This window comes from Pongo abelii, chromosome 20, assembly GCF_028885655.2.
Source record: "Pongo abelii isolate AG06213 chromosome 20, NHGRI_mPonAbe1-v2.0_pri, whole genome shotgun sequence".
NCBI classification, from domain to species: domain Eukaryota; kingdom Metazoa; phylum Chordata; class Mammalia; order Primates; family Hominidae; genus Pongo; species Pongo abelii.
Window position 1 is genome coordinate 1,009,018 of NC_072005.2, and position 27,980 is coordinate 1,036,997.

The 27,980-nt window shown below is 63.7% G+C and overlaps 2 protein-coding genes and 1 long non-coding RNA gene across 27 annotated transcripts; 2 read left to right on the forward strand and 1 right to left on the reverse strand.

Moving 5' to 3' along the window:
- Positions 1-1,748: 1,748 nt before the first annotated feature.
- On the forward strand, positions 1,749-12,387 carry MIDN (midnolin). 6 transcript variants are annotated; one of them, XM_024236992.3, is made up of 9 exons: positions 1,749-1,878; positions 3,100-3,739; positions 4,774-4,861; positions 5,051-5,113; positions 7,170-7,298; positions 7,383-7,697; positions 8,145-8,301; positions 8,662-8,934; positions 10,224-12,387. In XM_024236992.3, the coding sequence occupies exons 2-9, from the start codon at positions 3,507-3,509 to the stop codon at positions 10,499-10,501; spliced, it is 1,536 nt and encodes a 511-aa protein (XP_024092760.1). In that variant the 5' UTR covers positions 1,749-1,878; positions 3,100-3,506; the 3' UTR covers positions 10,502-12,387. The 6 variants fall into 6 exon arrangements, with proteins under 6 accessions (XP_024092760.1, XP_024092759.1, XP_054394521.1 ...); XM_024236991.3 differs by having other exon boundaries at positions 1,750-1,878; positions 8,142-8,301; XM_063719819.1 differs by lacking the exon at positions 1,749-1,878 and adding an exon at positions 2,853-3,011 and having other exon boundaries at positions 8,142-8,301.
- Positions 12,388-13,836: 1,449 nt separating this feature from the next.
- On the forward strand, positions 13,837-27,962 carry CIRBP (cold inducible RNA binding protein). Of its 20 annotated transcripts, none has more exons than XR_008516130.2 (9): positions 13,837-13,945; positions 17,445-17,655; positions 24,083-24,191; positions 24,296-24,402; positions 24,486-24,624; positions 24,708-24,789; positions 25,139-25,209; positions 27,460-27,593; positions 27,801-27,962. XR_008516130.2 is itself a non-coding variant. In XM_063719080.1 (8 exons), exons 3-8 carry the CDS (start codon positions 24,089-24,091, stop codon positions 25,599-25,601), a joined length of 519 nt encoding a protein of 172 aa, XP_063575150.1. In that variant the 5' UTR covers positions 14,373-14,671; positions 17,445-17,655; positions 24,083-24,088; the 3' UTR covers positions 25,602-26,331.
- Positions 15,001-18,326, reverse strand: LOC134760678 (uncharacterized). The gene is made up of 3 exons (XR_010138542.1): positions 17,705-18,326; positions 16,634-16,755; positions 15,001-15,484 (listed from the first exon to the last, which is right to left on the reverse strand). It is a non-coding gene; the product is annotated as an uncharacterized LOC134760678 (long non-coding RNA).
- Positions 27,963-27,980: the final 18 nt, after the last annotated feature.

A 27,980-nucleotide genomic window follows, 5' to 3' on the forward strand; every position in this document is an offset into this window, starting at 1 on the left:
GTTCACTAAGCTCCAAGAACTGCTCAAGCCACTCCCACTTCCTGGACCATCGTCTTTTTTTTTTTTTTGAGACGGAGGTTCGCTCTTATTGCCCAGGCTGGAGTGCAATGGCACAATCTCAGCTCATCACAACCTCCACCTCCCAGGTTCAAGCAATGCTCCCGCCTCAGCCTTCCAAGTAGCTGAGATTACAGGCGCACACCACCACGCCTGGCTAATTTTTGTATTTTTAGTAGAGATAGGGTTTCACCATGTTGGTCAGGCTGGTCTCGAACTCCTGACCTTGTAATCTGCCCGCCTTGGCCTCCCAAAGTGCTAAGATTACAGGCATGAGCCACCGCGCCCGGCGTTTTTTTTTTTTTTTTTGAGACAGACAGAATCTCATTTTGTCGCTCAGGCTGGAGTGCAGTGGCATGATCTGGGTTTATTGCAACCTCTGCCTCCTGGATTCAAGCGATTCTCCTGCCTCAGCCTCCTGAGTAGCTGGGACTACAGAGACGTGCCACCATGCCCAGCTAATTTTTGTATTTTTAGTAGAGACAGGGTTTCACCATGTTGGCCAGGCTGGTCTCAATCTCTTGACCTTGTGATCCACCCGCCTCGGCCTCCCAAAGTGCTGGGATTACAGGCGTGAGCCACTGCGCCCAGCCGCATCATCTTTTTTATGTGACAAACTCCTAGTCATTCCTCAAACCGCAGCCCCCGTGACCCCCTTCCAAGGGTTATCCCAGCCTCTCCCTCTCTGGCCTAGCCCTGACCCTTCGGGGCTGGGTGTGCCTGTCAAGGTGGGGGCCACAGCTGCCGGGAGCATGGGTGGCAGCCGGAAGGAGACCTGGGGAGGAGCGCAGCCCTGGGAGGGGCGCCTATGGCCAGGGTGGGGGTGGAGGTGGTCAGGCCAGATAAAGGGAGGAGCCAGATAAGTGGACAGGAGGTGCTCCAGTAGGGATGGGGTCCCCTTCACTGGATAGAGGGGCAGGACAGGGCCCACCTCAACCAGGGCCATCCTTAAAAGGCCGACGGGGAAGGGTAAGATGCACACCACATTCGTGTCTCATTGGCTGTGGCCTCAGTTTCTTCGTCTGTAAAATGGGGTAATGCCCACCCTAAAGGCTGGGAACCAGTGCGTATCCTGCATTAATGGGGGGAGATGGCCCCAGAGTGATCCTGCTGCCTCCCCTCACCACACTCCCACCCACCCTGGAGAAACTGAGGCTTGGAGAGGCCAGTTACCTCCCGGGGTCACAGCATAGCCGGCTGGTGACTGGCTGGGCACAAGGCAGGCCTGGCACTGGCTAATCGCTCCATAAATGCTCTCTGAGGTCACCATTGACAGATGCAGGAGGCCGGGGCTGGCCAGGGCACCCCCACTCTACGGCAGGTGACTCCAGCCTGTTTTCCTGGACGACGGCCGCTGACTCAGGCCCCTCTTCCCGTACCCCCCACGCGGGCGCCCCCAGGCGGAAGCACCGGGCCTGGGGCGGCAGGAAGGGTGCGGGGCAGCGAGTCGCGCTGTACACCACGCAACCCTGTCCCGGTGACGATTCGGGTTGCATCCCAGCCCGCGGCGAGGCAGGCGGAGACCCTTGGCTCGGGGCATTCAAGGGGAGTCCCTCCATGAACTGCGCCAAGCCTGGGTACCGGGTGGCCTAGCCGTCAAGGCGCCCCAGGGCCCGGGCCGGCAGGCAGGGGCGGGGGCCAGTCTGCGTCACCGCCCGCCCGGTCCCCCGCCCCCCTGCCCGCCCTAACTCCACCCCGAGGGAAGGCGGCGCGGATAAAGGCTGGGGGACGCCCGCTTGGCCCAGACCGGCCCGGCCAGCGCGCATTCGGCCCCGGACGAAGGTACTCGCAGCGCTTGGAGCGTAGAACCGGCCGCGCCCGGTGAGTGTGTGGGGGGGAACCTGCGGGCCGAGGAAGGGTCCCCACTCTAGATGGCTCAGGATGCCCGCACTTTTCTTTGTTCTTGGGACAGGAGGGATCGGGGAGCCTCCGGTCCTGGGAAGCCCCCCCGGGGTGCGGGATGGGAGGGGCTCCGCGCAGCCAGCGCCGCCCTAGCCGGACCTCAGCCCCCGCCCCGCCCCCCGGGGCACTCCCCCTTCACCGCGGGTGACCTTGAACTGGTTGCCGTTCCGCCCTCCGTTTCCCAGCCACACGGTCCCAGTCTCCCGACTAGAGTCTTTCGTCCCCGATCGGGGTTCCTCCCCCGCGCGCAGCCCCGTAGTCTTCCTCCCCTGCTAGGGGCAGCGCGGCGCCCCCTGCCCGGGACTCCGGGCGGCGCTCCCAGGCGGGCCCGACAGAGGGCGCGCCCGAGCTGCTGACTCACCGCATCCCCGAGCGCGCGCGGGCGCAGCCGGGGACGCCGCGTCACGTCACGGCTCGAGCGGGCGCGCCTCGGGGAAACGAGTTCTGCCCGGAGCCGGCGGGTGGGCGCGCGGGGCCCCCGGCAGCAGCCACCCGGCCACGTCACCAAGGTGCGGGCGCCCCGCCCCGGCCACAACTCCGCCCCCACGCACCACGCCCTCCCCGGGGCCGCGGCCCTAGCCTCACCGTCGCCCGCCCGCCCGCCCCGGGATCCCGGCCACGAGGCGCGGACTTCGCGCTCTCGCTTCCGCTCGCGGCTCTTCCCGGACGGACGCGGCGGGGTGGCCCCACGACTTCCTGTCCCTCCCTGCGTCGGGAACAATGGCCCGCGCCCCCTCCCGCTCCCGGGCCGCTCCCCGGGGATGGCAAGGGGTACGAGACGGGTCTCGAGGCCGGGGTCCCGCGCCCCCCGGGGCGCGCCCGCCCTTTGTTGCGAGCTCCGGGCGCTTATGAATGGCTGCGGGCGCGGGCGGGGCGGGGGCGGGCGAGGAGAGGCGCCAGCCCCGCCCCCGCCGTGCTCCCCTTGGTCGCCTGGGCGCTGGGGGCGGGTCCGACTGCCACGTGGGGCGGTGCCGCGGCGGCTCTCATAGGCCCGGGCTCGCGGCCGACTGGGCGCTCGGCGCGCGGCGATTGGCCGGTGCGGGGCCGGCGGAGTAAGTAGTGAATGGGAGGGGGCGGCGGCCCCGCCCCCTGGAACGTTGATACATTATAACTTTTTTTTCTTGTTACTTTCACCCCCAGATCCTCCGAGCGGCGGCGGCGGCTGTTGCTAAGGGAGGGGACGCGCGAGGAAGCGCGACCCGGGCGGCAGACGGCACCCAGCGCCACCGGCCGAGCGGCGCCCCCTCCCCAGGACCCTTCCCCGCGCCGCGCCCCGGTCGCGCCCGCCGCCCTTTAAAGGAGAAGCAAGTGCCGTCCCCACCCCCGGAAGGCTCCCCCAGGGGCCGGAGCGACCTCGGAGCGCCAGTCGGATTTTGGATTTCGGTCTCGCATTCCGCGGCCGGGACTTTCTCGAGGAGGACGCGCGCTGCTCCGCGCCCCCGAGTGCCCGGAGGACCCGGCATCCGGGGAGCCCCTCGCCCCTGTCCCGGAGGCGCGGCGAGGATTGGCGGCGCCCGCCGCCCCCAGCCCCCCAGCGCGCTCCGGGGATGGAGCCGCAGCCCGGCGGCGCCCGGAGCTGCCGGCGCGGTGCCCCCGGCGGCGCCTGCGAGCTGGGCCCGGCGGCCGAGGCGGCGCCCATGAGCCTGGCCATCCACAGCACCACGGGCACCCGCTACGACCTGGCCGTGCCGCCCGACGAGACGGTGGAGGGGCTGCGCAAGCGGTTGTCCCAGCGCCTCAAAGTGCCCAAGGAGCGCCTGGCGCTTCTCCACAAAGACACGTAGGTACCGCGCGCCCCCGGCCGGCCGCCCCCTCGGGCCCCGGCCCCCGGGCGGGAACAAAGAGCGCGCCGCGCGGGGAAGGCAGGGGGCGGCCAGACGGGGGGCGGGGGCGCGCCGCGCGCTCTCGGGCGCCCTCTGCTCGGCCTCGCCTGCCTCGGCCCCCTCCCCCGCCCGGGGTCGCCGCACAAAGGCGGCTGCGAGGGCGTCCCGGGCCGAGCTTCGGCGGCCCCCCTTGGGGGCCGACAGGAATCCCAGGGCGTTGCGGGGGTCCCGGGTGCGGGTGTGTGGGCCGCCGCCGCCGCCCCCTCCCGCCTGCGTCCGCGCCGGCTTCCGCATCTGCTCGGCGGCCTCCTCTGCGTCTGGCTGTCTCCCCCCACTTGCGTCTCTCTCCCCCCTTTGTTCTCGCCTCCGAGCGCTCCCCGCAGCCTCCCCTCCCCCCTGGTATTTAAATCGCCTGCAGGCCCGGAGCCCTCCCCCCGCGGGCCTCCGGGGACACGCAGTGTCCATCCCAGCGGAGGGGCCCATCGGGGGAGGGGCGGAGGGGGAGGGTCTCCTTTGTCTGCGCGGCGGCGGCCGCCTGCGCCGGGGAGGGAGGAGGAGGGGGAGCCCGGCCCGGTGCAATCACCAGGGCCTCTCCTCGGGCCGAAGCCCGTGGTGCCCACAAAGAGGAGCCAGGACTAGAATTAGGGAATTGGAGGTAGGGGCTGCCCTGGCGGCGCCGGGGAAGGTGGCATAGAGCACACTGGGGCCCAGACGAGGAGAAAGTGCCTGGCTGGGGTGCAGAGGGGGTGCCAGAGTCCAGGGCGGGGGTTCCACTGGAGGGAAGGGGTCCGAATCGCTAGGATGGGGCTCCCAGCACCAGACGGAGACCTCTCTGCACGCGCTTGGGGCCCTGGATCTGGAAGCCGGGAAGGGGTGGGGGTGGGAACTTATCCGTCTCTCCCCACACAAGCACAGTCCTCCCCCGCGGCCTCTGCTTCCGCGTCCCTGTGTCGTCTCCGCGGAGTCTCATGCTCTTCCTTCCTCCCCCCAGCCGGCTCAGTTCGGGGAAGCTGCAGGAGTTCGGCGTGGGTGATGGCAGCAAGCTGACCTTGGTACCCACCGTGGAAGCGGGCCTCATGGTAAATGGCCATGGGGCTGCGTGTACCCCGAGGCCCCCGCACACAGGCAGTAGCCCCTCCCTCGGCACCTGTCCGCACACACACCACCTGGGGCCCCCACCCCGCCAGCCAGCAGGGCCTTCCCCACACCATGTTCCAGCCCACGATTCCGAGCCCACACTCAGGCCCCTCTCCTGCCTCTCTTTGTAGTCTCAGGCCTCAAGGCCGGAACAGTCTGTGATGCAAGCCCTCGAGAGTCTCACGGAGACGCAGGTAAGACCTCGCCAGCCCCTTCCTAACAGGGTAGTCCCGGGGGCAGGGTGCCTCGGCCACCGACGGGGCCTGGGGTTGTCTGTGCTCCCAGGAGGCTGGGGGAGGGGAGGCGACGCGCCACCCCGCTTGGGTGCCAGCCTGGCCTGGCTTCCCCACCTCTTCTCCCCCAAGATTCACCACCTGACCCGGAGGGCTTTCTCTCCCACGGTGGCTGCCCTGGGGGAAGGGGACCTGGCTTTCACAACACTGCCTGCAGAGTGACCTTGGCCCATGGAGCCTCATCCCCGCTCACACCCCGGCCTGCATCCCCAGCCCCCTCCGCCCCCACCGAGGAGCCCCCCCCCCTCCCAGGCCGCTGTGGCTTCCCCAGAGCGAGTTTCTCCTTTTTTACATTTCTGTTGGGGGCTGGGGGCGGCGGCCTGGGTGACACTCCTTCCGCCTTCCTTGACCCCATCGTGAGAGGGTGGGGATCTCGTCACCCCCCCTCCTCTCTCTGGCCTTTGTTCTCTACCCCGAAAGGGGAGGGGGCGGGGGCGCCCAGCCCTGGGGCCAGCAAGGCCTAGACAGGATGTTAGGAAAATATTTAGTAAGCGGCCAGGAGGGAGGCTGGGGCTGGCCCTCACCCGGTTCCCGGTTTTGCTGCGGACTTTTTTTTTTTTCCTCCTTCTTTCCTCATTTTCTTGGCTGCGGCCAAGCCTTCCTCAGACAAGGGCCCTGGCCACCTCCCAGGAGGGTGACACAGGCCTCAGCAATCCGCCCGCTGCCAGGGTGGGGGACGCAGGCTGCCACCCGCCCCAGCAAGGGGTGGCCAGCTTCCCGGGCCTCCCTGGCCCCGAGGCCCGCGCCCCCTTCCTTTTTCCCAGCGGCATGTAGAGTCCTGCCCTTTCCCTGCATTGCGGGGGCAGGGCGGGGGCCGGGAGCTGGGTGGTCTGCTCATAGGGGTGGCCACAGCAGCAGCAGCAGTGGCGTGGGGGCAGAGCCGGGGTCCCGAGCCAGGGTGGGGGCTGCAGGTGATTTCCTGGGGCGAGTGTGAGCAGAGCTCCCCACTGCTGGGGGGCTGCGGTTGGCAGGGAGCCCAGGGTGTGTTGGCTTCACACCCTCCTCCCTGGGCGCCTGCGTCAGGAAGGAGCTGAGTTGGGGGGGCTGGGGTGGGGGGGGCTGGGCGGAGACACTGGGCTCCCCAGGGTTGCTTCCCTGCCTGGCACCGAGTCATGCCCGCCCATTAGCCCTCCCCAGGGAGGAAGTTGCAGGGCGGGTGGTGGTGGGGACTCCAGCTGCTCTCGGGAAGCCACCCCGGGCCCTTCCTGCAAAGGCTGTCTTGGGGCAGGGGGGCGGGGGGCTGGGCAGGCTGGGCCGCAGGGTGGGGGCTTCACCCTACCCTCCTCCCTGCCTCCCTCCCCGTGGGCCCCAAGCAGAGAAGGTTACGCCAGCCACTGCCAGTGGAGAGGAGAGCCCGGGAGGGAGAGCTGGGAGGCGGTCGGTTCTGAGTCATCCCAGCCTATGTCACTTCTCAGAAACCTCCGCCCCGCCCCCCCATCCCAGCCCCTGGGGAGAGCAGGGCTCTGGCCTGGACCCAGAGCAGGGGGCTTGGCGAGAACAGGGTCATATCCAACGCACACCCACCCTGAAAGGGGGCAGATTGAGGGTTTCTGTGCTTGGAGCAGGTTGTGCCTTCTGGGACTCCAGCCCCAGGGCGGTCGGGGCCCCTTCCTGCAGCCTTGCCACAGCCCCCTCGGTCTCCGCCCCGCCCAGGACAGATAAATATTTATCTTGAGAAAGCAAAGGTTAGGACAGAAGAATTCGTCCAGGAATTCCACCCACTTGCGGGCCCTGGTGACTTAGCTGGGAGGGGGCCTGAGATGGAGCCCCTCCCGTATCCACAGGCAAAGAGGATCTAGGGGCCCATGAGGGTGGGGGAAAGGCAAAGTGAAGGTTGTTTGAGGTCAGTGACTGCCAGCTGGGCCCCACCCCCTCTGGCCTCAGTTTCCCTTTGCAAGACCGACCGAGTTGGCCAGGGAGGGGCAGGCCCCCGTCTGACCCGCCTCTGTCCCCACAGCCCCCAGCGGCGCCCGGGCCGGGCCGGGCTGGCGGAGGAGGCTTCCGGAAATACAGATTCATTTTATTTAAGCGTCCGTGGCACCGACAGGGACCCCAGAGCCCAGAGAGGGGCGGCGAGAGGCCCCAGGTCACAGCGCGGGGGGACTGGGCCGGGCTGGGCTGGGGGCGCCGCAAGCTGGGGCTCCCAGATGACGGACAGCTCTCCCTGCAGGTCAGTGACTTCCTGTCGGGCCGCTCGCCACTGACACTGGCCTTGCGTGTGGGCGATCACATGATGTTCGTGCAGCTGCAGCTTGCGGCCCAGCACGCTCCACTGCAACACCGCCATGTGCTGGCCGCCGCGGCCGCCGCCGCCGCTGCTGCGCGGGGGGACCCCAGCATAGCCTCCCCCGTGTCCTCGCCCTGCCGGCCGGTGTCCAGTGCCGCCCGAGTCCCCCCAGTGCCCACCAGCCCGTCCCCTGCATCTCCCTCGCCCATCACAGCCGGCTCCTTCCGGTCCCACGCAGCCTCCACCACCTGCCCGGAGGTGAGCCTCGGGAAGGGAAGGGTGACCCTTGGTTGGAATCCAAAGGGTGGGCCGTCCTGGGGAGGGCTTGGGGAGAACAAGGGCTCTTAGTCCCAGGTGAGTCCCTTGTATTAAGGGCTGTCCTGTGACCTCGGGCTGATGGGTGATCCCCCAACCTAGATTGGTGGGATATCTCTAGATCCTGAGTTGATAGTCATCTCCTGACCTTTGACTCACGGGTCATCTCTGTGTCCTGGGTTGGTTGTGACCTCGTGACCCCGTGCTAGTTTCTCTCTAAACCCTGTGTTGACAGGTCATCTCCTGACCTGGGCTGGTGGGTGATCTCTGGTCCCTGGGTTGGTGGTGATCCCCGGATCCTAGATTGGTGGGCTATCTCTAGACCCTGGGTTGGTGGTGATCCCCTGACCCTGGACCCTGTGCTCACGTGCCCGTTTCTCCGGACAGCAGATGGACTGCTCCCCCACGGCCAGCAGCAGTGCCGGTCCTGGTGCAAGCACCGCGTCTACCCCAGGGGCCAGCCCTGCCCCCCGCTCCCGAAAACCCGGCGCCGTCATCGAGAGCTTTGTGAATCATGCCCCGGGGGTCTTCTCAGGGACCTTCTCTGGTAGGTGGTACAGCACCCGTGTGAGGTCACGTGTGTCCCGTGACCCTGTGCATTTGGTGCCCACATCCACCTACAGGTGACTCCACATATTCTGGGCACACACAGGCTGTGTCCGTCTGGTCACTTCACATGTCCCCCAGGAATCCCCCACACACACGCCTGGCCCTGCCTGGGAGGCTGCGGGTCACCAGGCACCTGCATACTGGGGACGTGTCCCGCTCCCGCCCTGTGGTCCCTCGTGCACATCAGCCCACATGTCCACCCCGCTGTCTGAGCTCATGAGCCCACACCCGTAGACACCCGCCCTGGACATGCGGGACTGTGCACGTGCTGGGGACTCACGGCCACCTCTGCCCGCAGGCACGCTACACCCCAACTGCCAAGACAGCAGCGGGCGGCCGCGGCGTGACATCGGCACCATCCTGCAGATCCTGAACGACCTCCTGAGCGCCACCCGGCACTACCAGGGCATGCCCCCTTCGCTGGCCCAGCTCCGCTGCCACGCCCAGTGCTCCCCGGCCTCGCCGGCCCCCGACCTGGCCGCCAGAACTACCTCCTGCGAGAAGCTCGCGGCCGCCCCCCCAGCCTCCCTGCTGCAGGGCCAGAGCCAGATCCGCATGTGCAAGCCCCCGGGTGAGTGGCCGCCCTTGGGGGTCCTGCCTTCCCCGCCCGCCCAGGCTTTTCAAGGCTCCTCTGTGTGAGCTGGTGGGCACAGGAGCAGCTGACCTGCCCAGGGGCCGGGGGGGATGGCAGCTGCCGTGGCCACTGCTCTGCTCCAGCCCGGAGAGAAGGCAGCATGTGTATCCGGGCACAAAGTGTCCTTGTGTGCTCCCGGGGGGCCCCAGGCCCACTTCCTCCTGGCCCCCACCCCAGGGCATCATCTCCAGATGGCATTTGGAGCCTCTGTGAATGGCCAAGTCAGGCCTGGCAGGCCGAGGGGGGGCCAGAGCCCACCCCTAATCATTTCAGTGACTTGGAAAAGCAAGGAACACAACCCGCCCCCCAACCTGGCCCCAGCTACTCCCAAACGGCGGGTTACTCCCTCCAGAGTCTCACCGGAAGATGGCCACTGTACTGCCCTGGGACTCCGCACCCATCGCGGGGGCTCCTCCCAGCTCAGTTTAAAAGTGGGAAACCAGCCGGGCGCGGTGGCTCACGCTTGTAATTCCAGCACTTTGGGAGGCCGAGGTGGGCGGATCATGAGGTCAGGAGATTGAGACCATCTTGGCTAACATGGTGAAACCCTGTCTCTACTAAATACAAAAAATTAGCCAGGCGTGGTGGTGGGCGCCTGTAGTCCCAGCTACTCGGGAGGCTGAGATAGGAGAATGACGTGAACCCGGAGGCGGAGCTTGCAGTGAGCCGAGATCTCGCCATTGCACTCCAACCTGGGCGACAGAGCGAGACTCCGTCTCAAAAAAAAAAAAAACCAAGGTACAACCCCCAAGTATCTCCCCTTGGATCACAGAAGCGGCCAAGCGCCCTCCATGTAGGACTCCAGGAAGAATGAAGCAGGACAGTCCTGACCTCCCCAGCTCATGGTTGAGCTGGAGAATTAGATGCCAGCTGCATAGCTGGGACTCCAGGCAAACACCACCATGCCCAGCTAATTTTGTAATTTTTGTAGGGGAGGGGTCTCGCTCTGTGGCCCAGGCCTGTCTCGAACTCCTGAGGTTGCCCAGGCCTGTCTCGAACTCCTGAGCTCAAGCGATTCTCCTGCCTCGGCCTCCCAAAGTGCTGGGATTACAGGCGTGAGCCACTGTGCCCGGCATGGTGGACGTCCTCGATCATTTCCTTTGCTGACCTCCCTCCAGGGAGGGCAGAACTGTGTCTGACCTCAGGGGCATTTGCTGGGGTCTGGGGTGGTCCTCTGTTCAGCAGGTGGAGGCTTTGGGAGTCACAGGCCACTACCTCCTTTGCAGGGGACCGGCTTCGGCAGACAGAAAACCGTGCCACGCGCTGCAAGGTGGAACGGCTGCAGCTGCTCCTGCAGCAGAAACGGCTCCGTAGAAAGGCCCGGCGGGACGCGCGGGGTCCGTACCACTGGTCACCCAGCCGCAAGGCCGGCCGCAGCGACAGCAGTAGCAGCGGAGGCGGCGGCAGCCCCAGCGAGGCCTCCGGCCTGGGCCTCGACTTCGAGGACTCCGTGTGGAAGCCAGAAGTCAACCCTGACATCAAGTCAGAGTTCGTGGTGGCTTAGGATCTTCGGATCGGCCACCCTCGCCCCTCGCACCCCAGCCCAGGGCGGCGGGGACTCCGAGAGCCCCGGAGAGAACGTGGCCCAGCCCTGGAGGGCAGGCGGCCACTCCCCCCAGCCAGAAGCCTTTTTTTCTTTTCTTCTTTTTTATTATTATTTTCTTTTTTTAAAACGTTCTGACCGTGGTTTCCTGGACTCCTCATGGGCTTTGCTTCCTACCTCCTTCACCCTTCACTCCTGCCCTCCTCTTCCTCCTTCACTTCCTCCTCCTCCTCCTCCTCTGTCTCCTTTCACCTCTGCGCCGGGTCGGTCCTCCCTGCCAACCTTCCCCAGCTCCAAAATGTAGCAGTCTCTCTGGATGGCGGAGAGTGAAGGAGACGGAGAAACCCGCCCCATCCCTTCCACCGCCTCCTTTCCCCCCCCCGACCCTATTCAGGTTTTAAGTCAAAAATGTCGATGTGTCATTATGCACTTTACAGATGAGGGGGCCGCAGCGCGCAGAACCCATCCCACCCCCCAGTGCAGACTTCGGGGTCTCCACCCCAGGCCAGCAGCGCCCACTGGGCTACAGCAAGCCAACAGGTCACACAGAAGCCAGCGAGGGGACTGTTTCTCTTCCACTCCTATCCTCTTTTCTTGGTCTCTTTTTGCATTTTCCTTCATTTCTTTAACAAGGAGAGCAAAGCCGTTTTAGCAGAGAGGCTGGGGCTGGGGTCCACACGGGGTTTGGGTGCAGGGGCGTGGCACCCTTTCCTGCTGGGAAGGGAGAGGGGAACTACCCCCCCCCCCAGCCTGCCCGCCGCCCCGCCCCAGCCGGCGGACTGTGCTGTTTCCTCCGCCCCCACCCCCGTGTTTTCTGACCTCCTGCCTGAGTTTGGGGTATTTATAGACTATTAATTTTCTGACTGAGCCAATAGTGGTTGGGGAACTCTTGAAAAAGGGGAGAGAATGGCTGGGTGCTGGGGAGTTCCCCCCTCCGAGCCTCCTTCCCGGCCCAACCTGAGGGATGTGGATTTGGGACTGTCTGGGGGCCCCTCCTGCAGCCAGGATGGGAGGGGGTGCTGAGCTGTGAATCCTCTGGGCAGGGGGCAACAACTCCGTGTAGCATTAACCCCCGTGGCGGGGTCCGCTGCTGGTCTAATTTGGACCCCCCGCCCCTCAGTGCCCCTGCCCAAGGGGTGTCTGTCTCCAGAGGGGAGGGACAAATCCCCTACTGGGGCCATTTCAATGGGGTAGTTTTTGGATTTTTTTCCCCACTCACTATTTTTTAATGATAATGGAGATGTCTGGACCCTTCCTCACCCCGCCTGTTGGTCTTGTCCTGGCCCCGCCAGTCCCCCTCCATTTGTTCTCGTAGGTGAACCCCAGGTCCTCAGCTCCCCCTCTTTACGTGTTGAAAGTTAATGGTTTCAGATGTGAGCATCACGTGTTATAACCGTAGCTCTGTACATTTTTCTGTGGGAGGGTGGGCGGGGAGGGGTCCCAGAGGGTAGCGCTCAAGGATTTTGGGTTTTGTTTTGTTTTCGTTTTTCCAAAAAAAGAAAAAAAAATAGAAAAAAAAAAAGAGGAGAAAAAGGGGCGGGTTTGTTTTTTGAAGAACTGTCTTGGATACCTATTTAAATGTGTGTTCTGTTTTGTTTTTTAACGATTTTTAAATAACGTCTGTGCCTCCGCGGGTTGAGGGTGGAACCTCCAGGCAGGAACCGGCTCGCCACCCTCTGCCCGGTAAGGGCTGCCCAAGAAAGCATTACCCGCCCTCGGGGGGTCGGGCTGTGGGGGTCCCGGCACCTGGCGTGAGTTTCATGTATGAAAACATAAAATTGAAAAAAAAAAAAAAAAAACCTACACGAGCACCGTGATTTCAAGTAATAAACAGAAAATGAAACACACACTGACTCCCGCCTGCTCACCTAGTGGGGGGATTTGGCCTTGGTTGGGAGGGTTCCTGGGGTGGGATGTCAGCTCAGGGAGTCAGAGGGCCAGACCCGGGTCCCAAGGCCCCGAGGAGGGGGTGGGGCAGGGGTCAGGGCCCTGAGAATTTCCCACGCTCCTTCCCTGGCTGCTGGGGTCGGCAGGAAGCAGCCAGGATGTGGGAGGGAGGAGCCCAGCCACTTCCTGGTACCCAAGGCCGGAAGTCCCTTAGGGTGTGGGGCAAGGGCCTGCTCTGCCTGCTTCGTGGCCTGGGCGGGAGACGCGACCCTCAGCTCTCCCCAGCCACAAGAGTCGGGGACTCCCACTCTTCCACACCCACCCGCTCCCCTTCCTGGAGTCTCACATCTGTGTGGCCTGCTGCAGGGAGATCACCAGCCCGCCTGGGAGGACACAGGACTCCGCAGGGTACCTTGGGCTGGCTGGTGATAGAGGCCTGGCTTGACCCAGCCCTGGGGGTCCTCTCTGGCCACACCTCCTGACATTCCAGCCCTTCCCAGACCTGGCCTTCAGCTCCAAACCTCCCGGCCTTTGCCCCTGTCTAGGAACACCCCTGGTCCGGCTGTCCCTTGCTGTCTGGGAACTTCCCCAGCCTGCGCCTTCCACCCCTGTCCACCCCGTCCCGCAGACCCCACACTTCCGTCTCTCTGCCCCTAGCCTGGAGCTCCCCGAGAGCCTCACCAGAACTGAGTCCTCTCTGGGGTCCCACCTCCATCCATGTCCGGGCTGGGCAGAGATGGGGCAATAATACTATTTCATGTCCTTTTTTTTAATTTTATTTTTTAACCTGTATTTTCTCAGGTAACAAGAATTGCCTAAGAGAAGTAATTGGGCTCCCATTTTATAGATGAGAGAACAGAGGCCCAAAGAGGAACATCACTTGGCCCAGAGGATTTGGGGTGTTTGTTCAATGATGTGACCTCCACCCCTTATCCCACCTCTAGGGGCCCCAGCACCGGGAGCCCCCAGGGGAAGGGGCACAGGTCCAGGGAGTGGCCTGGGAGCACCTTCCTGAGACCCCTCTGCCCCTCCCAACGCCCAGTCAACCCCAAATCATCCCACGCCCACGGCAGGAAGGCGGATGCCCAGTCAGGCGGCACCCCCCCCCCCGCCCCGTCCCTGGTGCGGATGTCCCCTCGGGGCTCAGGGTGGGGGTGCAGGTCACCGACACCCGGCCTGGGGTCAGGGCGAAGGCCCCAGGGCGCCACCGCCCCCTCGCTGGGCGGGGTGGGAAGGAGGAAGGAGGATGTTGTCTGAAGCACCTGCTGAATCACAGGGGCTGTCTGCAGCCTGCAGGGTGGGGGGCGCGCCCCCTGCACTCCAGGACCCGCCCCTCGGGATGCCGAGCCCCACCCCAGCCTGGGGATCCCGGGGGTCAAAGCTGTGCCCTAGGGGCGTGGCGTGGGGTATGGAGCTCCAGGCTCAGAGCCCCGGCCTGGTAGGGTCAGCCCAACCAGGGGTGCAGCGAGCGGAGGGGCGGCAGGCGGAGGCCAAGTGTGCGTAGGGAGGCACGGAGAGGTAAACTGAGGCACAAAGACGGCAGGGACCGCTGGGATCGCGGGGGGCGGGGTCGGCCCTGGATCGCTCCCTTCCCCCCACCATTGAGGAAAAAGCTGAATGGGAGGGGGCGGCCCCCGGAAACCCGCCGGGATGGAAACGCGGTTTCCAGGGCAACGCGCCGCGAAAGGAGCCTGACGTCACCTCGGGTAGGGCGCCCTGCCCGCCCCCGTCCGCGCGTCGGGCAGCCCAGGCCCCGCCCACCAGCGGGGAAGCCTCATTGGTGATCGCACCGCTCGCTCATCTGCGTGCCCCAGTAGCAGCGAGACGCAGCCTCCAGAAGGCGGGACTTCAGCCCGGCAGGGCCGAGTGCGCAGGCGCAAGCGCGGAGGCGCTGCAGCCCCGCCTCTCTCCCCGCGCGTCTGCAAACTTGGGGGCGGGAGGCGCAGCCGAGGGTCTGACGGCTTCGGCGGGGCCTGGACGGAAGAGGGGGCGAGCCCCGGGGCGCCGCACGTGGACCCCCGGCACGGGCACGCTCACGTGCACCCGTTCTTTCGCGCCAACGCGTTTCCTGCTGCCCCCACCCCTGCACCACTGCACGTCCCAGACCCCGGCCCAGCCTCCCCGCGGTCCCTAGGCTGGGGGAGCTCAGACACGAGGCCAGGAGGAGGGGGACTTTGGGGCTGAGGCTTTGCCAAAGGAGCAGGAGTTTGCCAAGTGTTGTAGGAAGCGGGAAGGGTGCGCCAGGTAGGGGGCACGGCGTGTGCCAAGGCCCGGAAACGTGAAACCGAGTGCTTTTCGGGGGCAACCGGGAAGTCAGTTGGTGGAGAAAAATCAAAGATGGGAGGAAAGGCGAGGCTGACAAAGACCCTAAACGGTGATTCCCCAAGTCGGCCACTGGAGGGATGACTTGGGGGACCAGGGAGGAAGAGCAGGTGAGGGGGAGCAGAGGCCAGGACATCTGGGAGGTGGCTGGACCCGTGGCCTGGACTTTGGGGGGCGGTCGAGTTGGATCGATGATCGATGGGGACCCTGGCGGCCTCACCCTGGGGGAGGTAGAGACGAAAAAGGAGCTACGGTGTGCCCGGAAGGTGGTGGCTTTAGGTCCCCAGGGAGGTAGTTGGCAAGGCGGGGATAACAGGGGGATGGAGGAGGAAATCGGAAATGCCGGTGTGAGCTCCGGGCCAAGAGAGTTGAGGACTCAGGAGGCAGGAATCCCCCGTGGCCGCCCGCTGCTTGGCTGTGGGCTCCAACCTGGTGTGTGCTCAGAGAAGGCAGTGGTTGGGGTGAACAGGGCCTGCGCCAGGTGGGGAGACTAGCCAAGGTGTTTGTGCAGCCTGGCCTCTGGAGCGGCCTGGGAAGAGCTGGAGTTCGCAGGGTGGGAGCTGCCCTGTGGCTGGGAGCCCGTGCTGGCGTTCCTGCCGGGCGGTGATCTCACAGGTGAGCGGTGCTTGGGGAGACGCGGAGCCGTGGGCGGGCAGGAGAAGGTCAGTGGAGGTCATGGCTTTTGGCTTAAGGCCAGAGTCCTCTGGGGGTGGCCGAATGGGCCCTTGGAGCTGCCTTGGGAGGTGGATAGGGTGGACAGCAGTGGAAGCCAGGCCCTTGGCTTGGAGCCACTGGGTTGGAGGGATTGAGCCAGTGCCCGGGCACAGCCGCCCCCACAGGGCCTGGCCCCCCCAGCACCATGGGAATGGGAGTTACCGGGCTGGAGGCTGGGGACGCCACCACCCCGTGGCCAAGGGCGTTGGGGCCCAACCCAGGAGCCCGGTGCAGCCCCACCCACGGGCCGCCCAGCCCTGGAAGGGCAGAGAACTGGCTGCCTCTGGGGTCACTTGGGACAGGTGAGCAACCCAGCCCAGCGGGTGGGGGAGGGGAGGCTGTCACCTGGGCCCCGCCTCCACCCTCTTTCTGGTTCTCACTCCCTCCATTTCTCTTTCTTTTGCCTTTCTCTATTTCTATCCCGATCTCTGGCGCTCTCCCCAACCCAGTACCACCATCTCCGCCCCTCCGTCCCTCCCCTGCTTCCGCCCCCTCTCTGGGGGCCCCCTTCACCCCGGGGCACATTCCAGCCTTCTCCCCCGCCTTGCAGTGCCTCCCTGGAGCCAGCTGCCTCCTCGGGTGCCAGAGCAGAGGGAGTGGGCTTGGGCTGAGGTCGGAGGTCGAGGAGCGGGCGGGAGCCTGGGAGGGCACCCACAACCCCTCTGGAATGTGGGCGGAGCGTGGCGAGGGAGACAGCTGGCTGCCATGGAGGGCACACACCCCATACCCAGGACGCTACCCACACTCAGCCCTGGGGGAGAGCAAGCAAAACCAACGGGTGCCATCCCACGCGGGGCTTGCACAGCCATCCCACACCCCCGACCAGCATGCCCGGGACAGCCCTCCACAGGCCACGCATTTATGGGTGCGACTGGTGTGCCAGGCTCCCAGATACACAACCCCTCCCCCGACACACCCCATACACCTGCCCCCAACCTCAATCCACTGTGTGACCCTAAAACAAACAGAACCTCCTCGCTCAGCCCGGGCCAAGGCCTCCCTGAACAAAACTCCAGCCTGCAGAGTCACGCCACACCCTGCAGCTGTCACCAGATACAAAGAGGGCCCTGACCAGATACAGAGAGGGCAGCAGCCTTCCCCCACAACCAACACAAGCCTGGGCGGGGGCAGGAACACCCCCAGGGTCTCCAGCCACAGACACCCACTCACCCCTCTGTGCACCAGTGATCCTCCGCTGCCCAGCCAAGCTTGACTCCGGCCTGCTGGAGTCTGGGTGGGGGATGGAGAGGGGTTCCCAGGCGAGCCCCAACCTATGCCTTCCAGAAGTCTTTCTGTTCATGTTGGAAATACAAATGAAACAGGAGAGTTAGCATAAGGGACAATTATTATTTTTGTTTGTTTTTGTTTGAGACGGAGTCTCGCTCTGTCACCCAGGCTGGAGTGCATTGGCGCCATCTCAGCTCACTGCAACCTCTGCCTCCCGGGTTCAAGTGATTCTCCTGCCTCAGCCTCCGGAGTAGCTGGGATTACAGGCGCCCGCCACCATGCCCGGCTAATTTTTGTATTTTTTTAGTAGAGACGGGCTTTCCCCATGTTGGCCAGGCTGGTCTCAAACTCCTGATCTCAAGTGATCTGCCTGTCTCGGCCTCCTAAAGTGCTGGGATTACAGGCGTGAACTACAGCGCCCAGCCCAATTTTATTATTTTTAGTAGAGAAGGGGTTTCACCATGTTGGTCAGGCTGGTCTCAAACTCCTGCCCTCAAATGATCCACCCGCATTGGCCTCCCAAATTGCTGGGATTACAGGGGTGAGCCACCACACCTGGCCCCAATTATTAGTATTTTCGAGACAGGGTCTCACTCTTTTTCCAGGCTGGAGCGCAGTGGCTCCATCACAGCTCACTGCAGCCTCGCTGGAACTCCTGGGCTTAAGCGATCCTCCTGCCGCAGCCTCCTGTGTAGCTGGGACTACAGGTGAGCACCACCACGCCCAGCTAATTTTGCTTATTTTTTTTTTGTAGAGACAGGGTCTAGCTATGTTGCCCCGGCTGGTATCAAACTCCTGGACTCAAACGAAAGTGCCGGGATTCCAAGCATGAGCCAGCACACCCGGCCTGCATACGGGATGATTCCATGTGGACTGCCACATCAAGGAAGCAAACAACAAGGAAAGCCTGGCGCTGCGTGGAGCTGTCTTTCGCTGCTAACTGCCCTTGACCGACTTCCTACCAGGTCCTCCCCGTGCGCCTCTAACCCCAGGAGGTGCTGCTGGCATGCCCACCTCTCAGATGAAGCAGTGAGGTCCAGAGAGCGTCTTGGGCAACGCCTGCCTCACAGCTGGGCCCCTGACCCTCTAGGGACTGTGGCTGAGCAGCCATGGCTGCCTGGACAGGTGTCCCCTGGCCCATCTGTCCGCCTGGATGTGGGAACCCTCCAGGCACGCGGGAGCGGGCAGGTGCCAGGTTCCTCTCCAGCAAGATGCCACATAGGTGTCTTCACCCGCACTCCGTAGGTCCTGAGCCCCTGCAGCTGCCTGGGCGAGTGGGGAAACACTCTCCACTTGTCCCACTCCACTGTTGCCATGGAGATACCTTCCACCCCAGGCAGGGCCACCTTGAGCCTGGTTGTCTTTGCAGGAAATCCCCACTCTGGCCTCTCTGTTAGGCACAGGACCTGTAGTCCCATGAGAGGGAACTGGGCCCAGGTGGAGATCCATCCGCCTACCCCAGGGCGGGGCATCAGTTGCTAAGCAACATCTGAGGCTGCGTGGAGGTGGGGGCTCCGGAGCCCCCAGACCTTTTCCCAGTTTCAGAAACTAGGTGGCTGCATCCCCAGCCTCCACGCAGGCGAGCCTAAGCTTCGGTCAGCTTTAGGGTGTCCGTGGGCCATGCAGGGTCTTGGGCCTTTCACAGACACCTGATCTGCACGTCACAGACACGCATGGGTGCACGTCACTGCAGGTCCGCCACATGTGCTGGCTGGTCTGCGCCCGAGCAGAAGGGGTCACATATGTCTCTGCAGTATCCTGTGTACTGAAAGAGCAAACAGGTGTGTGACCCCAGGGCAGGTCGGGGTCCGTCGCGTCCTCAGCCTGTCGACTGCGTGTGCCTGTGGCAGGCAGGGTCTCCGGATGCCGAGTGCATGGTGTATGACTTTGTATCCAGTGGGTACGAAGCAGGCGTGTGGGTGTGCACCTGTGTGTGGCCTGTGGCGGGGTGTGTGTGCCGGGGATGTCCCTCTGTGGCCCAGGCCTGGCCTTTGGGCTGCTGGGATGGCCTGACCGGGGCAGGAGTAGACAGGGCCTCCCAGCCTCCACATTCCTGAGCTGTGACTCAGGCCTGTGGGGAGGGGGTGAGTCACAGGGAAGAGAAGCCGACCCACCCTGCGACCGCATCCGAGGAACAGGAGGGAAACTGAGGCTAGGGAGCAGCTCAGTCCGGCTTTCCTGTGTAGCAGCCCCTGAATCTCAGGCCCCGGGGTGGGTGGGGGCGGCGGGGCCTCCCAGGGCACCTGAGATCCCACCCCTGGACTCAGATAGGAGCTGGGGGGAGGGGCAGGCTTAACCCTTCCGCCTCTGGGCTTCTGGAACTCTGGGCTGCCCTGGGAGGCGCGGCTCCCGCTGACACACAGCACGCGTGCCCACCCCAGGGACATGAGTCACAGCACCAGGCATGGACACATATGCTCTGTGGGTCCCGGCACACCCGAGTCACGCACACCCAGCCCTGTCCCCGGCTGCCCCCACATCCACATCCGGATAAGCGCACACTTTGGAGTCCAAGCGCCCACCTCCTTGGGTTGCACACACAGCGCCACGCAGACGGGTTCCTGTGTCTTTGCACAAACGCGGGTGCCGGGGGCTCCGTGCACACACCTCCAAGACTGCGTGCACGCCCCTATATGCCCTGCGCACCGACACAGGCCGGTCTGGGGTCCCTGCACACACCACACCGTGTGCACTCGCACATAGCTACACATTCGTGTCCACACAAGCTTGTGTCTCTGTACTCTGCCCACGGGCACACATGTACGCCACACCTGGCAACCCGCACGCCCGGTCTCTGCATCCCCCACCCTGGCTCTGGGCCCCGCGTACTGGGGCCAGCTGGGCCGGCTGCAGCCTCTGCCAGGACGGTCCTATTTCTGCGCCCCCGCGGGGCGGCCGCCAGGTGCACGGTCCCGGCCCCCGCCTGGCTAGGAGGGGGCGGTAATTATGCGGCCCCGGGGTCCCCCCCACGCGCCTTTCATCCTCGGCCACGCCCGTCCCAGGCCTACACGCTCTCTACCGCCTCCCGCCCGGTCATTAGTCGGGGTCGGGGGAGGACCCGGCGTCCGGCGGGCGGGGCCCCGCGGGGAGGGCGGAGTGGGCGGTGCGGGAGCGAGGGGGCTCCGCCCTCGTCTCCATAGCGACGCCTTGCAGGGGCGGGGGCCCGGGAGGAGTATCAGGGTGCAGGAGGTGCGCGCCCCCTCCGAGACGGCAGGCTGGAAAGGGGGCGGATTTGTGAATGGGCCCACGGGGCCCAAGACAGACGCGCGGGGAGCAGGTTCGGAGACTCTGACTGATCCCCGCGCCTCGCCGGGCAGGGGCGAGCCCCGCGCGTCGGGCCCGGAATAGCAGCCTCGCCCCCGCCCGGCGCCGCTATTTTGAGCTCCTCCGCTGGGGCCGAGGCGCGGGGGCGGCAGGAGGCTCGGGGTCCACACGCAGGCTGCGTCCTCGCCCCGCGAGATTGGGCCCCTCGAGGACTGTGCGCTGTGGCCGCGCAGGGCTGGACGGCGGGGCCCCCACTCCCACGCGAGGCGTCTGCGCGGAGGGGCGGCACCGGGAGCCCGGGCGCTCGAGCCAAACGCCGCGGAAGGAGCGAGGACGCAGCGCCCCCTGGTGTCCGCAACGGGCAGAGCGCCCCGGTCGGGTCCCGCCTGGTCAGTGGCCAGCAGGGTTGGATGATGGGGTCCCAGCCTCCTGAGACCCCCGGTGGGGACACAGGGTCGCGGTGAGACACCTGGGAGTCACAGGTACTCGCAGATGCAGGTGACCCCAGAGGCACAGGTACGGACACAGGTCCACACCTGGAAGCCGGTGCACAGTGCTCGGCGCAGATGCAAAGTGGCCGGTGTGCGCAGGTGCGTGTCAACGCCACTCTGGGAACCCAGGATGGCTGCGGGCACTCACAGATCCCGCACCCAGGAACCGGCTCGTAGTAAGCGCTTAATAACTAGGCACTGGCAGAATGAATGAATGAATGAACACGGCGCTTCACAAAACCGGGAAAAGGCAGAGGCTCACAGAATCAGGGAACGATGGGTTGCGGGGAGCGGCAAGAATTATGCAATTATGCAGGGGCCGTTGTGACTACCAGGCACCCCCTCCAACTCCTCCCCTACAAGGGCTGCTCTTGGGCAGAGAACGTCCCCCGCGCTGACTGCTGGGGCTGAGGGCTGGGGGGCAGATCAGAAAGAATGGGCCTGAATTGCTCCGTGGCTGGGCATGCGGGGCCCGCGTCTGGGGCTCCAGTGGGTGGGTGGCCCCTCCCGCATGGACGGCGGGCGCAGGGGAGCTCGGTGCTGATGTCTCTCTCCTTTAATAACCACCCTGCGTGAGTGGCTGACGCAGCAGCCGGCTGCCGCTGACGGGGAATGGGGCGGCTGTAGTGGGGGGGCCCGAGGTGCAGAGGGGGTGGTGATGAGTCACACAGCTGCTGCCTGGGGGAGGGGGTCTTGAGCCCATGAGGGGTCCCAGAGACCTTGTCACTGGAGACAGCGCCCCTAGCTACCCCCACCTCGATCCACTTGAGGGTGGGAGTGAGTCTGAGGTCAGGAGTGGGGCCGGGATTTCCCTGGGATGAGCAGCAAAACGGGGGTCTCTGTACCCCAACTTCCCCCAGCTTGTCAGCAGAGAGTCATCTCTCCGAAGACTTTCTGGGGCAGAGAGGCAGGGGTCCGCGCTGGCTTCTTCCACCAGGGCCGGGGGAGGCGGCGGCATGAGATGATGCCTGGGCGAGGAGCAAGTGGTGGCCATAGGGGGCCCCCCAGAGGCTTTGGGGCCGCCGAAGAGTAGTGAGTGAGGGTCCTTGCAAAGCTGGTTCTCCAGATGGCGGCGGCTTGGAGACTCCCCTCCGCCAACCAGGCTCAGTAGGGGAGGCCTGTGGAAGGAGAGAAAAGGCCTGGGTGGAGGAGCAGAGTGGGCCTGGCCCCGTGTGGGGAGCGAGTGCGCCGTGGGTGTGCAGCACGGTGGGAGTGGAGGCCGAGGGCCGGGCTGAGTGCTGGGGTGCAGTGGGGACTCGGGGTGTCCGCTTGCACCCGACAGCAGGGACGCACAACACTATCCGGCCAGGCGAGTGTGGGGGTGTGGGCGACGCACCCAGCCGTGAAATCGCTGTTCCAGTGGGAATTAGGCTTGGGTGCGGGTTGGAGTTTGTAGGCAAACTGGGTTGCGTAAAGTTGGGGTGCACCAAAGTGTGGCGATGTAGGAAGATTTGGGATTGCGAATATTGGGGTTCGCATGAATGGAGTTGTCTCTGTTGGGGTTTGGGTGGGCATGGGGGTTGATGGCAGGAATGGAGTGCTGGGATGCTGGGAAAACTGGGACGTCGGTTGTATTGGCAAGAATATCACGACAGGTGTCGGGGTTCAGATGAAGTTGGGATGTCTTGACAGCCGGGGCTTGGTTGGGTGGGGGATCTGGCCTAGGTTATTATGTCAGGACTGCTGGAGCACAGGCAAAGTCGGGGTCCCAGTGACACCCAGAGGTCCCCATGAGGCCGGAGGCCTGGGAACCGGGGCTAGAGGCCCATTTGTTCCCCGCCGCAGGCCAGGGAGCGGGCACGCGTAACTGGGTCAGCCCCACCCCGCCGCGCGCTGGTCACGCCCCCTCGAGCGCGGGTGGGGGACTGCGGACTGCAAACGTCTCGGCCAATAGTAGAACCCGACACCAGCGCGCGGGCGGGGGCGGAACCGAGATAGACTCGGCCCCCAGCTCATGAATATGAGACGCAGACGCGCCCTCTGATTGGCCCAGGAGGCACAGGGGGCGGGGCCCGGCCGAGGCGTATATAAGGCCGGGCTCCGGGACGCCCCCCCTCACTCGCGCGTTAGGAGGCTCGGGTCGTTGTGGTGCGCCGTCTTCCCGCTTGCGTCAGGGACCTGCCCGACTCAGTGGTGAGGGCCCTGGCTGCACCGGCTCCGAGGAGCTCGGGGCGGCGGGCGGCCTGCGGCGGCCAGGCGAGGCGGGGCCGCAGCGGCACGCCCCTGGGAGGGGGCGGGCCCGGGGTGGAGTCCGCCCCGCCGGCGGCGAGGGGCAGCGGGAGATTGGGCCGAGTAGCGGCCAGAGGGCCTCTCCCCGCCGGTCCGGGCCGCCGGCGACCCGGTTGCCGCCGCAAAATGGCGGCCGCGAGCTCGAGGCTGTGCCCAGCGAAATGGCGGGAGCGCCGAGTGCCCGGATGGAGTGGCGCAGGGTGCGCGCGGGGCGCATGCGCACGCGGCGGGGGCGGGGCCATGTGGCGCGCCCGGTCTCCAGGGCCTCTGTCCCGGCCTTGGGGCTGGAGGTATCCACACACCAACGCTTTTGCTTCCCGAGCCTTAGTTTCCTTTTCCCATTGCGATTGCATGAGGGAAAGGACGGCCTTGTAAATCTTGGGTAGGCGTGGCTCGTTCTAGTGTGGTTCCTCGTCTGCCACGTCGTGCTTTGCGCCCAAAGTTTGGTCCAAGTTGGCACAGCTCCCAGTGCCAGACTTCCAAGTCTAGTTCTCAGAGCCACTGGGTGGCGGCCATTCCCAGCCAATGAATGCTTTGTCTGTGTCAGCACTGACCGCCCCCTTAAATAGCCAGTTCTCCTAAATGCCACTTCTCCTGCCTGGAAATTCTGCCTTATCACTTCCGGGGCCATCCTTCCCGATTCCCGGCCGAGGTCCTGTCTATGAAAGTCAGTACCTGCCCCGAGGTGCCCTCCAGGACGGGGCCGCCTCCGTGACAGCCAGCCCCCCAGTCTCAGGAGGCATTTTACAGTGAACAGAAGCACGTTCTGGTCCAGCAACAAGTAGATGTCAGTTGGTTAGGGTAGGAGTTGGCACCAGTTCGGAAATAGGAGAACCTGAGAGTGCAGTCCTGCCCAGGGCACAACTGGAAGGCTGTGGGGGAAGGGAGACACCCATTGTGGAAATGGGTGCGGCCTGCCTTCAGTCTCGGGGGTAGATGGTGTAAATTATTTGCATTAAGAAGTCCTAGGTGGCTGGTGTGGTGGCTCACGCCTGTAATCCCAACACTTTGGGTGGCCAAGTTGGGAGGATTGCTTGAGCCCAGGAGTTTCAGACCAGCCTGGGCAACAGAGCAAGACCCCATCTCTACTAAAACAAATTTAAAAAGATTAGCCAGGCGTGGTGGTGTACACTTACAGTCCCAGTTTCTTGGGAGGCTGAGGTAGGAGGATTGCTTGAGCCCAGAAGGTGGAGGCTGCAGTGACCCCTGCACTCCAGCCTGGGTGACAGCTAGACACACTGCCCCCAACCCAAAATAAGTCCTAGGTATGAGTTTGGGACAATGAAAAATAAAAACCTGATTTTCTAATATTTCCCCTAAAAAGCACATGTCATTTACATAAAATAGGAAGCGGGGAGAGGTGGTGAGAGATGACCCCTGTTGAGGATTTCATTGGTGTCTGCCACAGGCCACCATGGCATCAGATGAAGGCAAGCTTTTTGTTGGAGGGCTGAGTTTTGACACCAATGAGCAGTCGCTGGAGCAGGTCTTCTCAAAGTACGGACAGATCTCTGAAGGTGAGGCTGGTGCTGGGCCCGTGCCCTTGGGCGGGGGTGGCTTGTGCTCCTCCTACCTGTAGGTACAGCTGGGTGCTGACTGCAGACCTCTCTCCCCTGCACAGTGGTGGTTGTGAAAGACAGGGAGACCCAGAGATCTCGGGGATTTGGGTTTGTCACCTTTGAGAACATTGACGACGCTAAGGATGCCATGATGGCCATGAATGGGAAGGTGAGGATCAGGGTGCTGAGCGGGAGTCCCTTCCTGAGGATGGGGCACCCACCCGCTAACCTGTTCTGCCCTCTGGTCTCCAGTCTGTAGATGGACGGCAGATCCGAGTAGACCAGGCAGGCAAGTCGTCAGACAACCGATCCCGTGGGTACCGTGGTGGCTCGGCCGGGGGCCGGGGCTTCTTCCGCGGGGGTCGAGGACGGGGCCGTGGGTTCTCTAGAGGTGAGTGCCATGAGTGGGTCCCTTGGGGATGCTGTGAGGTACTGCTGGTGGGAGCTGGTACTCACTTCTTCCTGTATGTGCAGGAGGAGGGGACCGAGGCTATGGGGGGAACCGGTTCGAGTCCAGGAGTGGGGGCTACGGAGGCTCCAGAGACTACTATAGCAGGTGAGGGGGAGGCCAGCCAGAGCACAGGGGTGGTTGTGGGATGGCCAGCTTCAGTCCCGGGTCCCAGGTCCCTGGGGGAGCTGAGATAAGACTGGCTGGGCAAGGAGCAGAGGCAGGTGGGGGCCCAGGCCAAGAGGAGAGGAGACTGCTGAGGACAGTCGCAGAAGTGGGAGGGCCTGGGGGGGGGGGCTGGTGGAGGTTTTGGACGATTGCCAAGATTCCACCCTGCTGGGGTCCTTGTTGCGTCCCCAGAAGGGACGGCTGGTATGGGGGCTGGCGGCTCAGCCTGCTGTGGCAGCGCAGAAGTAGACTGGTACCTTCTAGTACTCAACGTTTGTTTGTCTCGCAGCCGGAGTCAGAGTGGTGGCTACAGTGACCGGAGCTCGGGCGGGTCCTATAGAGACAGTTACGACAGTTACGGTAAGTCCCACTCCGAGGGCGCCACGCTGCTGTGGCGTGCGGTGGGAGCTCGGTTCACCTTGGTGCCCTCTCCAAGCACTTTAGGCTGGACACTCAGACCTTGTCACTGTGCTTGCCTATAAGAGGCGCATCTGTCCTCTCAGAGCCATTTCTATCGCAGGACGCAAAAGCCAAATGAGACTGACCAAAAAGGCAAGGGAGAGCGAGGGCCCGCTGGGCAGTCAGCTAGGTGCATGTGTGGCCGCAGGCCAGCCTCCCTCGGCTGTGGGGGGTGGTTGCTCCCCGGCCGCAGGCCGCGCCCTGATCTGGCCTCTGGGGTGAAGCTGCCTCTCGTTGCTTCGGTGCCTTTACACTGTGCCTGCTTCTTGTTCTCAGCTACACACAACGAGTAAAAACCCTTCCTGCTCAAGATCGTCCTTCCAATGGCTGTGTGTTTAAAGATTGTGGGAGCTTCGCTGAACGTTAATGTGTAGTAAACGCACCTCCTTGTATTCCCACTTTCGTAGTCATTTCGGTTCTGATCTTGTCAAACCCAGCCTGACCGCTTCTGACGCCGGGATGGCCTCGTTACTAGACTTTTGTTTTTAAGGAAGTGCTGTCTTTTTTTTAAGGGTTTTCAAAACATTTTGAAAAGCATTTACTTTTTTGACCACGAGCCATGAGTTTTCAAAAAAATCGGGGGTTGTGTGGGTTTTTGGTTTTTGTTTTAGTTTCTGGTTGCGTTGCCTTTTTTTCTTTTAGTGGGGTTGCCCCATGAAGTGGGTGCCCCATTCACTTCTCTGAGATCGAACGGACTGTGAATCCGCTCTTTGTCGGAAGCTGAGCAAGCTGTGGCTTTTTTCCAACTCCGTGTGACGTTTCTGAGTGTAGTGTGGTAGGACCCCAGCGGGTGTGGCAGCAACTGCCCTGGAGCCCCAGCCCCTGCGTCCATCTGTGCTGTGCACCCCACAGTAGACGTGCAGACGTCCCTGAGAGGTTCTTGAAGATGTTTATTTATATTGTCCTTTTTTACTGGAAGACGTACGCATACTCCATCGATGTTGTATTTGCAGTGGCTGAGGAATTCTTGTACGCAGTTTTCTTTGGCTTTACGAAGCCGATTAAAAGACCGTGTGAAATGAACCTTGCTCTGACAATTCCCTTGCATTGCACCACACACTCCTTGATGCGGGCTCCTGCAGCCAGACCTGAGCAGACAGAGAGAAGGTGGAGAAGCAGCGGGTCTGCAAGCCTTCCGTGGGGCCTGCAGAGCTAGAAAGGGAGGCCCAGCAGACTGGCGCTGGTCAGGGTAGGGGAGCCAGGCGGGGGACGGGAGCGGGCAGCTCAGGCCTCAGGGCAGCCCTGGGAGGCTTCTGGCAGTGGTGGCCAGACGGCTGGACTGTGCGGGCAGCTTAGCAGGGACAGTGGACGTGCACCCGACGCTGACCTGGACTGCCTCAGTCTAGAAGCAGGCCAGAGAGCAGAGGCACGTGGCATCCCAGGGCGACCTCAGACGGCCAGCCGGTTAGCTAGTTCTGCTGTTGCTTCACGAGTTCTGAGCATTCTCTGCTAGCCTATGGAAGCTGCAGCCCTCGGAGGACAGAAGTGTTGTGCGCCCAACAGAACCCTCTGAGACGCAAGCTGCTCCCTTGGCTAGCTCATATGTGGAAATAGCCCTGTAATTCGAGGTAACTCCTTCCGCTCGTGTCCACATCCCTCTTGTCAAGAGCTCATTGAAAGTCATGTGCCCGGGGAATGTTCCTGTGACTGTTTTTTGTTTTTCCTTTTTTTTTTTTTTTTAACTTTTTTTTCAATTAAGCTGGAACGAAAGTCAGGCCCGGCCATTACGCTCCCCACGTGTAGCCAGGTGCAGCCTGGGCCCAGTCATGCCTGGCTCATAGTTGAGGTCCCTTAAGCAGGATTGGAGACCAGTGAACGCCCCCGCCTTTTGGATTTTTTGCTTATCAATTGACCGTCTTTTCCAGACCTCTTTAAGTCATACTCTTAGCTTTCTCTGATGTCTGTTGCCATTAGTTTTTTTCTAGAGCCCACGCTGGCTCACGTAGCTCCATCCCATGCGGGTAGCTGGCCCCGGCTGCGCCAAGGTGCAGACCCGCCCTGGGCATGCTGGCCTGTGACGGAGCCTGAGGTCACAGCCCCCTGACTAGCCTGAGACCTTCCTAGGGGCTGTGGCTGTTTCCGGGGAGGCCGGGAGGGGCAGCTGTGAGCCCCGTGGAGGACGTCGGGAGTAACGCTGCTTTGCTTTGGCAGGTTGAAGGGGCCCGGCCAGGACTCGGGGAAGGGTGGCCTGAGAGCAGCGATGACCTCTGGGGTCACTGTCCCAGGAGGGACTTCACCTGGAACAAGAGCTGGAGGCAGCCGCTTGCCCCGGAGGCTTGTCCCCTGTAAGTGCTTTCGGGAAGAGTGGCATGTGTCGCTGAGCCCTGTCCCGGGCGGCACCTGGGCGTTCCAGTGAGTCCTGCTCTCCCGCACCTGTGGCCCCGCGGCGGGCGCCTTTCGGTGTGTGCTGGGTGCAGGGCAGCGCCTCCCGGGAGCGCCGGGTCCCCCGCCTGGAGCCCGCGCCTGTTCTCCCTCCCTCCTCCTCCTTCCAGGAGGCGCTTCGCCAGTGAGGTGCGGGCTCAGGGTCTCGAGTCTCTCCTGGAGCACGGGCTGCGGTGCGCTGGCAGCTTAGGGGGCGGCCAGTCCTTGCCCACAACGATGTGGAGCCCTGTGAAAGTCGGATTCGAATAAAGGGCCACGTGTGCACCCAGAAAGCCGAGTCTGTGGTTTAG

Bases quoted from the DNA above. Each gene is read 5' to 3' on its own strand.
- MIDN (XM_024236991.3), top strand. From the start codon at position 3,507: ATGGAGCCGCAGCCCGGCGGCGCCCGGAGCTGCCGGCGCGGTGCCCCC. The intron at 4,862-5,050 runs GTAAATGGCCAT...CTCTCTTTGTAG, and splicing joins CCGTGGAAGCGGGCCTCATG to TCTCAGGCCTCAAGGCCGGA. The intron at 7,698-8,141 runs GTGAGCCTCGGG...TTCTCCGGACAG, and splicing joins CCTCCACCACCTGCCCGGAG to CAGATGGACTGCTCCCCCAC.
- CIRBP (XM_063719078.1), top strand. From the start codon at position 24,089: ATGGCATCAGATGAAGGCAAGCTTTTTGTTGGAGGGCTGAGTTTTGAC. The intron at 24,403-24,485 runs GTGAGGATCAGG...TCTGGTCTCCAG, and splicing joins TGATGGCCATGAATGGGAAG to TCTGTAGATGGACGGCAGAT. The intron at 24,790-25,138 runs GTGAGGGGGAGG...TTTGTCTCGCAG, and splicing joins TCCAGAGACTACTATAGCAG to CCGGAGTCAGAGTGGTGGCT.